Below are 12,542 nucleotides of genomic sequence, written 5' to 3' on the forward strand. Positions count from 1 at the left end.
CTGACATGGTAACAAGTGCTTTACCTCAAGCTAAAGAGGCACCTACTACAAAAAAGTGGGGCTACACCTGCTTCACCAGATCCTGCCCATTGTTCAAAATACTGCTCCTCATATAGCTGCACACACAATATCTTGCCTCAGAAAAGTGACCACACATGCCGCTGTCTCAAGCATTCTGCTTGGGCTTGAAGGGCTTCTTGAGAGAAAATGCTACTGCTGAGAGCAAGCCATTTTTTGGCACCAGTCTTGCATAACAAAGAATGCTAACAGAGAATACTGTTGAAAGGCATAGAGCAAAACACATGCTCTGTTAATGAAAAATCTGAAACAGAACAATGTCCATTCAAGCTCCCTCACAAGAGCATCATGAAGAAGCTCCTCTACAGAAGCAATTTCCTCACTCACCTAAAAAATTAGTCTGCTATGATGTCTCCAAACTGTGGCTCTCTGTATTATTTCAAACTTTCTAGAAAAATAGAAACAGCTTAGGGAGGAAGCAGATAGGAGAAGGAAGAGGAAAGGCAGACTCCTGAGAACCCCCTTGGTCTGCTCCCTTTTTTAAGCAAGCAAAACAGAAAAAAGTCTTCTGGAATAAATATAAAATATAGAATACAACTGTACATAATTGGAGAATGGGGAAGGAGAAAGGGATTTGGATTAAGTTGGACAAGCAGACTTTGCAGTTCCTGACCCAGTTGATGAACTCCATGTCAGTTGAGCAGAGGATTGCTCCTGAACTCAGTTCAACTGAAAAATCCAGTTCTCCAACTGAGTTCAGGAGCAAGCTTCTGCTCAACTGACTTGGAGTTCATCAACTGGGTCAGGAGCTGCTTTAGGAACCAGTACAGGAACTGCACAATCTGCTTGGAAGGACAATCTTCACTACCATATAACAGCAACACCAAATGGACAGAGGGCATACACATATTAGGTTTTGGAAGGAACTGCTGTCTCTGGCCTATGACCAATGACTACTGTAATGATACATTTGGGGAAGGACATAAAAGGATAAGAGAAACAGTAAGTTGTTACAAATGAACAGAGCACAGTAAAGTTGTTCTAATTGAGCCGGAAGCTTAAATAAGCAAAAAGAAACTATTTTTGTAACCACTTATTCGATTCTACCAATATGAATTAACAGAATACCTATGTGGCATCTGAATTCTGTAAGAATGAGGCACAGGGGTCCCAAATTATTCAGTCCAAATCAATGTGGTAAATGTGCTTAAGACAGCATAGGCAACACTGCATTCTAAAGAGAACCCAAAGATTTCAGCATAATAAAGCTGCTTTTGTGCATAATTCATAAAAATAGCAGAGTTAAGTTGGAGCGATGGTCCATCTAGCTCAGCAGTCTATCTTTGACAAAGGCACTTAAGTTATTAGTATTACCCAATAGACCTCAGTTAAATTATTGCAATTCTTTTATATTTGCTTGAGTAAAGGAAATATCAACCGGTTACAATTGATTCAAAATACGGTAGCCAAATTGATTTTTGGAAAAAGGAAATCTGATCATGTATTTCTATTACTGAGAAATCTTCACTGGCTCCCTGCTCATCTTAGAATTCAATTTAAATGTGTATGTATGATATTCTAAATTATCCATGGTCTATTTTTGCCTATAGTTCCCTCTAACATGGAATTCTCTTCAGTCTTTTGTTTCAAGAAATTCTCAGAAGTTCACATTTTCATTTCCTTCAGTGAAAGGGATCAAGCTTGTTGGTAATATCTCTCGCTCCTTTTTGTATAGGTTTACAACGATTTGGAATGAAATTCCTAGTTATATTAGAACTCTTATCTCTCCAGATTTTTCATAAATCGATGAAAATAATGCTATTTCAACACTTTTGGAGAAATGGTATTAAGGAGTATTAATTGTTTTTTGTTTAGTAATTCACATTAGTTAAAACTGATTTCCCTGTTTATTGAAGTCTTATGTAAACCGAGTTGAGCCCCTACTTTAGGAGATGATATGGTGGTATAAATCTAAGGCTTAGATTAGATTGGACCTAAACCAGAGTTTATCTATGTGCTCCCTTGCTATTTCATAACTAATGTAAAACCCGTTGATGAATAGAAGCCATTTATATAAATGTTTAATTTTAGAAGGGAAACTTGCCTCTTCCTGTTTAGTTTTCTTAGGACTCTCCTCTTTAGGTGGAGATGATGCTCGTTTCACTCCTGCAGCTGGGCTAGGTAATTTGACTGCTGTATTTCCCAAAGTTCTTGGTGTCGGGCTTACAAGCCGGGTTGAGGAAACAATTCGAGAAACAGTAGGCTTTGGTGATGGTGAAATAGCTGGCTGTGTGGCAGTTTGAGGAATGCTTTCATTTGAAGTACCTAGAATAAAAATATATGCAAACTTTACAGTTTCTGGCCAGGAACATTTCAGTCTACAAAAAACTTAAGTTTTTAGGTATTTAAAACCATAGTTAATAGTTGTAGCTTCTACTGAAATGGCTATTTTAAATCTCACAATGGATAATGAGAGGTTGAAAGAAATAAAGCTTATCATATACAATAACTTAAACAAGTTCATTATTACTATATTATCTTTTCTTACCCCCTGAGTTTTCACTGGAAGTTGTTTGTGGCACAGTTAATTCAGAAGCTTGGATATTGGTCACAGAGGCTGCCGTTACAGCTGGAGCAGGACTGTTTCTGCTAAAACAAAATGAAAATACTTTTATGCTAATGGCAGCAGACTAATCAAAAAAAAGTTCATTAGAAAGTTAGATATTTCATTACAAGCTCTTTATGTGGAACTTGTCAGAATTTCAAAATGAGAAACCTGGAAACCTCTATTTGCAGAAGAGTTCCTGCAGTCCTTTGTTGTACAGATCCATTCTTACATATGGTTACCTCTGCTCTCTGAAAAGGCAGATTCCCCTGTCTGTTTAGCTACTCTAAACACTTGAGAGTGTATGAATTATATGGATGACTCTGGTCCATCATCCAGTAAAACAGGAAAAAAGGAGAATTAAGGGGGCTCCACTGAACCCTGACATTTGCAGGATTGTATGGAGTCAATTGAAGCTCAGTGCCTCTTAATTCTTCTAGCAATATATTTTAGTTTAGTGCAGATTATCAAAGTTTTTTCTTTTTTTGGCATGGATAGCTCAGATATAAAATTTATATTTCTGGACTGGCTGAATCAATGTGACCATAATTTCTGTTACGTCTACCTACAGCAGGGGTTTACAATTTAGTCCTTGAAACACACCAACACAGACTAGTTTTCAAGATATCAACAATGAGTATGGCACGAGAGAGACAGAAAAGGTCAAATTGACCTTCTATTCCTTTGGATTTAACATGTTCCTGTTCAAAAAAACACACAGGATATTCTGCCCTCTTGCTATATGAGTTGCTAATGATCATTTGGTTCCACTTCAGAGTTCACACAAGAACCTGCAGAAGTTGCCAGTGATTCAGGAAAGTAGAGCTCTGTATCATACTCAGTACATGACTTCTATACAAGACTAAAGCCTTTAGACTACCAAACCCTGACAAGAGGCCTGCCTGCCCAAGCGGGCATCCATTGTGACAATTACATCCACAAGGGAAGATTAGATTCTTACCTCAATCTTCTTTCTGTTACCACAGAATATGAATCCTGACAAGTGGGTTAAATCTCCGAAATAACGAACTGTCGGAGAAGGAATCAATACTTTTTTTCAGCAGTGCCTCCTTCCTCAGTGGGCTATACTACCTCTCTTCAGTTTGTTCCAAAGCATTCAATAATCGCTACAATAGGAAACATAAGGAGGGGTTTGGGTAATTTCCCCATCAATACACTTCTATTCTACTATGTAACACGTATAAAGAACAATGTTAATCAAAACCTAGTATATAAAACAAGGTGGAACAACCAAATTACCTATCTGAGAGCAACCAGCACTAACATTTATGGAGTTTGCATACTCTCACCTGCGTTTTTAACAATAATGGAAGATTAGGTTTATACCTTCGATAATCTTCTGTTAGTCTCTGGAGGATTCCATATGCTAGGTGTTCAATCCCAAACCGCAGTCTGGGTGTTGCAGAATCTACACTCCCCCTAGTGGTAGAATCAGTTTAGTCCCAAATCCAAGCATATACCTGTAAATCCAGGACAAGGGGGTACAGGGGAGAATCCCCATCAACACAAGTAATTCACGAACTGGTTTGCTCTGCAAAATATCAATAAGTAATAAATAGGCACATAGGCAACTAAGAAAAAACATCGACAAAGAATGTAGAACTAACCTGCTATTTTTAATGAGCACCCCAAGAAAGGCCTTTGGTAACAAGCATACTCACAGAAACTCCCACAGAATCTGCCAGCTGGCTGGAAAATCTTCAAGACCGTAAGGAGAGTAACCAAGGCAGAAAAGAGCAGGTTATATCAACAACTGAATGTACACAGAGAGGGCAGGTCGTATGGAATCCTCCAGGGACTAACAAAGAAGATTATCAAAGGTATAAACCTAATCTTCCATTCTGTTACATCCCTGGAGGATTCTATATGCTAGGTGGCGTACCAAAGCCATGGTAGCTAAGGAGGGACAAGAAGAGCCTGTCCATAAAGCCGAGGTCCCGAAAAAGACAACATCAGATGGCATCAGAACGCACCAGGTAAAAGTATGAAGAGAGGACCAAGTAGCTGCCCTGCAAATTTCAGCAGGATGAATCATACGATATACCGCCCACGACGCAGCCACATTTCTTGTCAAGAGTCCTGTATGCAGCTGCATGCCACGGGTGATATAAGTCGTAAAAATGGCTCTTCGAATCCATCGAGCAATCAAGGACTTGGACACCGGCCTACCACAGTGAAGTGCAGCAGTGAGAATAAAGAAGTGATCAGACAGCTCAGAACTCAATTCATTCTTTCCAAATAAAGGAGCATGGTCCTCCGGACATTTCATTTGTGGAAGATCTGATCTTCGCGCTCTGAACCTGTCATATGAAATGCAGGCAAGCTAATCTCCTGATTGACTCGGAAACCCGAAATCACTGTTGACAAGAAGGAAGGTGCAGTATGGAGGAAACACTTGCATGTGTAATATGGAAAAAAGGTTCTTTGCACGAAAGAGCAGAAACTCCAAAATACACCGTGCTAAGACAATGGTGACAGAGAAAAACAGTCGGAAACATCAGGTCCATAAGAAATACATCATATCAAAGGGAGCATCAAGACCCTGTAAAACAATGTCAAGAGTCCACAAAGGGAAAGGAAGATACAAGGGAGGACGTGGACGAAGTGTCCACCTCATACACCTGGTCAGATCTGAAAGAGCAGTAAGCAAGATAGCTCCTCTGCGTGCTCGAAAACACACAAAGCCTCCAACCTGACCGTTCAGGGAGGCCACTGCCAGACTTCTGACTAAACCCTCCTGAAAGAAAACCAGCTAATTCCTAGCACCGGCCCTGTGAGAAAAGCCTTCCAGACTTTGGCAAAAGAAGCCAAAGTAGAGAGGACTTTGGGTGCAAAAGAGTCAAGATACTTCTCCAAATAACTGCTCATCATCAAGGCTGAATGCTCAAGAACCTTGCTGTAAGTCCATGGACACAGGTCCCTAATAGAAAAGATATTTATAAAAAGTGAACCCAAGATTTGTCATAGAAACATAGAAAAAAGCGGCAGAAAAGGGCTATAGCCCACCAAGTCTGCCCATTCCAAGTATCCCTCCCCCCTGAGTTTACTCCCTGAAAGATCCCACGTGAGTATCCCATTTTCTCTTAAAATCCGTCACGCTGCTGGCCTCTATCACCTGGAGTGGGAGTCTGTTCCAATGATCCACCACTCTTTCGGTGAAGAAGTACTTCCTGGAGTCACCATGAAACTTCCCTCCCCTGACTTTCAGCGGATGCCCTCTGGTGGTCGAGGGTCCCATGAGCCAGAAGATATCATCTTCTGACTCGATGCGTCCCGTGATGTACTTATACGTTTCAATCATATCTCCCCGTTCTCTTCTTTCCTCAAGTGAATACAGCCGCAATTTCTTTAGTCTTTCTTCATACGTGAGATCCCTGAGCCCCAAGACCATCCTGGTGACCGTTCGCTGCACCGACTCGATCCTCAGCACGTCCTTTCGGTAGTGTGGTCTCCAAAACTGAACACAGTACTCTAAGTGAGGCCTCACCATGGCTCTGTACAACGGCATCATAACTTCAGGTCTCCTGCTGACAAAACCTCTGCGGATACATCGCATCATTTGTCTTGCCCTGGAGGTAGCCTTCTCCACTTGATTGGCAACCTTCATGTCCTCACTAATGATCACTCCTAGATCGCGTTCCGCCATGGTCCTAACCAAGGTCTCACCATTTAGTACATAAGTTCTGCGCGGGTTTCTCTTACCCAGGTGCATTATCTTGCATTTTTTAGCATTGAAGCCTAGCTGCCAAGTAGTCGACCATTGTTCCAGAAGCAGTAGGTCGTGTGTCATATCATCAGGTAATAAGCTTCTGCCTACTATGTTGCAAAGTTTGGCGTCGTCGGCGAACAGTGATACCCTTCCTCTAAGTCCCTGCGTCATATCTCTTATGAATAAGTTGAATAGAATCGGGCCCAGGACCGAGCCCTGCGGCACTCCACTGATCACATCCGATGCTTCAGATGGGGTACCGTTCACCACCACCTTCTGAAGTCTACCGCTCAGCCAATCCCCAACCCATGTAGTTAGAGTGTCTCCTAATCCTATCGATTTCAGCTTGTTCAGTAATCTTCGATGAGGGACGCTATCAAATGCTTTACTGAAGTCCAAATATACCACGTCCAGTGACTCTCCGGCGTCCAGTTGTCTAGTAACCCAGTCAAAAAAGCTAATCAGATTAGATTGGCAGGATCTTCCCTGGGTGAACCCGTGTTGGTGTGGATCACGCAGTTTTTTTTCATCTAGGATTGTGTCAATATTCTGTTTGATCAGTGTTTCCATGAGTTTACACACTATAGACGTGAGACTCACTGGTCTGTAGTTTGCTGTCTCTGTCCTGCAGCCCTTCTTGTGGAGTGGGATTACGTTAGCGGTTTTCCAGTCCAAGGGGACTCTTCCTGTGCTTAGGGAAAGATTGAAAAGAACAGATAATGGTTCAGCCAGGACTTCCCTTAACTCCCTGAGCATTCTGGGATGTAGGTTATCCGGTCCCATGGCTTTGTTTACTTTGAGTCTTGATAGTTCGTCGTAGACGCTACTGGGCGTAAATTCGAAATCTTGAAACGGGTCTTTCTGGTTATCTCCCGTCTGCAGCTGTGGACCAGCTCCCGGCATTTCGCGGGTGAACACTGAAAAGAAGTATTGGTTTAGTAGTTCTGCCTTCTCAGAATCTGATTCCACAAAGTTACCGTCCGATTTCTTCAGGCGTACTATCCCATCTTTATTTCTTTTCCTGTCACTAATATAGCTGAAGAAAGATTTATCCCCTTTCTTTATTTTCCGTGCTAGCTCTTCCTCCATTCGGAGTTTGGCCTCTCTGACTGCTGTTTTGACAGCTTTAGATCTGTCTAGATAGTCCTCTTTTGCCCCCTCTCTGCCTAAATGTTTGTAGGTGATAAATGCGTCTTTTTTCTGTTTAACTAGGTCTGAAATTTCTTTACTGAACCATTGGGGTCTTTTGTTTCTCCTGCGTTTACTTACTGTCTTTATGTATCGGTCTGTTGCTTCGTGTAGTATGGGCTTCAGAGACGTCCATATGTCCTCCACATTGTCAGATTTTGCTTGTTTATATAGCTCCTGATGGACAAAATCTCCCATGTGGTTGAAGTCTGTGCCTCTAAAGTTGAGAACCCTTGTTGCTGTGTTTGTCTTAGGGAAACCTTTCTTGAGGTTGAGCCATACCATATTATGGTCGCTGGAGGCCAGTGTGTCCCCTACTGAGACTTCCGTGACGCTATCTCCGTTGGTGAGAACTAGGTCTAGTAACGTCTGGTCCCTGGTGGGCTCCAATACCAATTGCTTGAGATGTGCACCCTTTATGGAGTTTAATATTCTTTTGCTGCTACCCGTAGTCCCGCTAAAGACATACAAGAACTGTATAGCATGGGTGGCGAGGCCAATCCTGAGCCACTAAAGACACTAAGCCGGGATGTGTCAACTCTTGTAAGAGCAGACGGAACGGCTCCTGCGAGAGGAACATGCTCCCGAGACCAGGATCTATCAGCCATAGGAGACTGCCACAAGGGACATCGAGAAAAACAGAAGCAGCTCTCCCACCCAGTGGGTCACCAATCTTTCTGGCACAAGAGACAGCACTAGAGCTCCCTCGTGAAATACATATGCCACCGCCATGGCATCAAAGAAAATTTGCACCGCCAGTCTTTCTGAAGAGGCTGGAGGAGTGTGTAGCACCAGCCGAATTTCTGAAGCTCCAGACAAAAGGTCAACCAAGGTTGTGGACCAGGAGTCCACTACTCCTGAATGGAGCGGGCCCCACAATGAGCTCACAACTCAACAGGCTAGCATTCCTGCTAAGAGCTATCCACTCAGAAATCCAAAAAAGCCAGCCCTGAAACCATCAGCTTAAATTGCTGCAATATGGCTCCATCCAGGAGAGCAGCCTCTAAAGGGAGAAAAACTCAGCAAATATCTTCAAGAGTGGAGGGACTCCCATCAAGGGTGCATGGCCCAGGGGATCACCTCCAAAGAAGCTGCCAGAGACAACAGAACCTGCAGATAAACCCAGGCCGAGAGAACTGGACAATCCAAGAAAATTCTAATCTGTTGACGAAGGTTCTGTCTACTCGCCCTGAGAAGAAACACATGACTCCGTCTGGAAACAAAGAGAAGCCCTAGAAAATCCAGAGACTGGGAGGACGCCCCATGTCTCTTCCTGAACTTGCCCACACCTGCAGCACAGACACTACCATCCCCACTACGCCTTCGAGACAGAGCCGCTGTCCCAGGAAGGATGGACATGGACCCCCTGCTGGTGGAAAACCACCTCAACTACAATCACTGACAAAAGTATGGGAGCCATCGTGAAGCCAAGGGGCAGAGCTGCAAACTGGAAATGCAGTTGCAGAACATGGAAACACAGAAAACTAAACTAAACTAAACTAAACCTTAAGCTTATATACCGCAATTTCTCTATAAGGATAGAGCTCAATACGGTTTCCAAGAGTTTAAGAAAGGAAAATATAAGAAGACTCTGTGAAATATAGAGGTAAACCTCTGGGAGATCCAAGGATACTAGAAACTCCTCTGGAGACAGCAGCTAGCACAGTGTACTCAGTTGACCATTCAGAAAAGGGGAATTTGCAAGAAGTGGGTGACCAATGGTGGAACCAGAATATGTCTCCAAAACTCTGAGTCCTTCTGGCACGAGAAAGTATAAGAAGCATCCGCCCCCATTCGTGGACTGGAACAGGTTCAAACATCCCGAAGACTAAGAGGTGCTGCAGAATATCGCAGACCCTGGACTCTATTGCCATCGACTTGCCGGAGTCCGATGAAAGTAGAGTCCACTCCTGACAAAAAGGTAGAAGGCAGCCTACCAGAGAGGAAGCCATGCCCACCCCATGCAATATCAACATTTTCTTCTTTTTTTGTGTGTACAGGAACTGGACGATGCCTGGAATCGGATCCACAGTAATGGAGGCGTAGCTCTGAGAATGTCTCTAGAAAGAAAACCTGACTATCCTTGATGACACCTACAGGAGAGAAGAGAACTGCGATTCCCTCCCTACGTCCAGCGAAACTGGTTCACAGGGTGCAACATAGGGTGATGTTCACCACACCTGAGCAGAGGCCATCCCAACCTTGATTCCGGCCCTTGAAAGGACAGCTGCTGAAGGAGATCCTCAAGGCATTGTCCTCATTCAAAGATAGATCCAAAGAGTACGGCACTCAGACACTGCACCAGCAGAACATGTACTAAGACTCAAACGAGACCATGAAGGTCGCCCGGCACCGCAGCCACACCAACCTGCACCAGTGGAGGATAGGCATGCACCACCCCAGAGGATGCATTGAACAGACCGGAATGACAGGCATGTGCCATAAATGAAGTGGCCGCCATCACTCGGCTACCTGAGGATGCTAGAAAATAATATTTTGTATCATAACAGCCTTCTGCAATCCTGAGAGTCCTGAAACTTCACACCCCCCCTATCAATAGGGAGGGCTGCGCACTGGAAAACCTGCACCACGGCAGAATCTACCTCAGGCTGTTCAGACCTGCCAAAAAACAGGATTCAGATGATAAAACACAGACATAGCTTTAGCAGATCGGAAAAAGCTGTCCGGGGATCACATTGTTCTGAAATCAGACCCAGGAGCTGCAGACGGAATGGAAAAGGCACAGGAGAAAGGATCAGGACCGAAGCCTGGAAAGTGGAAAATCCAAATGGAGCTCTTTCAGAACATTTGCCGTAAAGAGGTGGACAGAAGCCCACTGAAAATGCGAAGGATCAGGAACTCCAAATCTGGATGCTCAGGGAGGCCGAGGAGACCAGTTTCAGCAAAGGCATCAGGCGCTCCAAATTAAATACAGTGGTAGGAAACAGAAGAAACAAAATCTTTATGGAAACTACTGCAATTGAAATCTGGCACGGCTAGACAAGAAAGCTCCCGAAAGGAAGTTTTGCCACAGATGCCAGACTGAAAAAAGCCCCAGCGCAACTGCTGGCTGCATCAAACAAATGGGGTCTGAGGATATGCCGTTCAGAGGAGCCAAATAAAATCCAGTTATAAGGCCCACTCCACAACCATGGCAGGGCACTGTTACAAAGAAACATGATGGCAGATAAAGGACAAATAGCCCATCTAGTCTGTCCATCAGTAGTAGCCATTATCAGTACATGCGGCACATTAAGAATCCCCAGACCCAGAATGCAGACGAACTGTGCCAGACTCAAGAGCAGCCCCTGGATGAGATTTTCCTTCAGAAGGCATAGACCCAGGCCGGCTCCCCAACCCAAGCGAAAACAGAAGAGGTGAAGTCTGAAGCTCCCGCTTCCTTCCCTGGTTCGCTAATGCATGCATTTCAAAATCGTTGATCCAGCACAATCAATGTCCACATCCAATAGATTAGGGGCTGGGGAGTTCATTCCAATCCATTTTGAGTCAAACCGGGGGGGTTTGAGGCAGAATTTAAAGTTAGAAAAACAGATCAATTTTAAAATCCAAGATGGCTGCCATCACAAATTTGCACCAAAAATGGCAAAATAAATTCTGAAAATAAAATTTGGGGTCTGGGGAGGTGGAGGACTGAACCCTACTCTCAGAAACTGTGACAATGGAGTTTAATGCAAATTACAAGTCACCCCTTATAGGAAATAATGGAGGTATTCACAGTCGCTATAGTGCTTTTGTCAGCGTTTTTAAAGCAGCTTAGTGGAGATAAAGGACTTTCTGCCTCAGAAACAGCTCCAAATTCACTGGAACTGAAGATGTTCAGACTGCCAGTCAGCCTGAGACAGACTACACACTCTGCCCTCACGGATCCTCTGTCATGCGGTAGGGGGCAGGAAAGGCAGAATGTGCCTTGAAACCTGGGTGGGTTTCTGTCCAGATGCATACAGCCTGCATTACAAAAACCTGTGACAGGTTCACCGGCCAGCAAACTCCACAGAAAGGGACCTCATGTACTTCCAGAAGATAGCACACAGCAGGCTGGCTTCACAGATCCACTAGAATTTCTTTGTGAAGCTGCAGTCCAGCACCGCAGGACTGCGCCCTTTTCTCCGACAGCGGACCACCAGGGAGGATTCTCAAGGTACTAAAGCCACTGAGAAACAAAGTTTAAGCTAACTTTAAGTGAAAAATAAGAAATAGAAGCAGAGCAACAGCAAAAGACTTCTGCTTGGTCTGCTTGCAGAAATTGAAACTGATTCTACTACTAGGGGGAGCATATGTTCAGAAAAGATGTAAATTCTGCAAAACCTGGACTGTGGATTGAGACTGAACACCTAGCGCATGTAATCTGGAAGGGACTAACGTATGGAATCTGGAAGGGATGTAACAGAATATTGTGTTGTATTCATAATACCTGATGCGAGAAGATCTCCAGTTCTGGACAGACATACTTGTCTGAGCCATTAAGCAGGCAAATAACTATACTGACAGGGCGGGGAGTCAGGACTCATATGCTAACAGAAAGAAGATTTATTGAGGTAAGTATCTTATCTTCCCTTCTGTTACATAAAGCATACAACTCCTGACAAGTGGGAAATATCAAAGCAATCCCTGGAATCTAGGTTGGGACAGATGAGACTGCGCTTAATACCGAGGACCCAGGCAGCGTCCTTTTGCATCGCTAGATCCACTCTATAAAACTTAGTAAAAGGTATGAAGTGTGCAAATCTCAGGTGGGATCACCCAAGCCTCTACCCATGAAGAAGCTACAATTCTCATGAATCGAGCTCTCAGATAATCTAATCTAGTCTTAAATTTATATACAGTCATCCCTACAAAAATAGGGCTCAACTCGGTTTACAACAATTTATCTAAAAGGGATAACATTACAGTCCTTAAAAATTATTGTTTAAAAAAAACATTGAAAAATGTGGCTTAAAAATTATTATTTAAAAAAAAACATTGAAAAACGTGGTTAAGATT

At 43.5% G+C, this 12,542-nt stretch overlaps 1 protein-coding gene across 5 annotated transcripts in view; it reads right to left on the bottom strand.

Moving 5' to 3' along the window:
* PAPOLA (poly(A) polymerase alpha) overlaps nt 1-12,542 on the bottom strand; it is a 365,046-nt gene that overhangs the window by 50,376 nt on the left and 302,128 nt on the right. For 4 of the 5 annotated variants that reach the window (XM_033951973.1, XM_033951970.1, XM_033951972.1 and 1 more), the window contains 2 exons: nt 2,567-2,667; nt 2,123-2,343 (listed from right to left, as the gene is read on the bottom strand). In XM_033951973.1, the coding sequence (XP_033807864.1) occupies nt 2,123-2,343; nt 2,567-2,667 (322 nt within the window). The remainder of the gene's footprint in view (nt 1-2,122; nt 2,344-2,566; nt 2,668-12,542) is intronic. The other variant, XM_033951971.1, reaches the window with a different exon arrangement.

This window comes from Geotrypetes seraphini, chromosome 7 (assembly GCF_902459505.1).
Source record: "Geotrypetes seraphini chromosome 7, aGeoSer1.1, whole genome shotgun sequence".
Taxonomy (NCBI): Eukaryota; Metazoa; Chordata; class Amphibia; order Gymnophiona; family Dermophiidae; genus Geotrypetes; species Geotrypetes seraphini.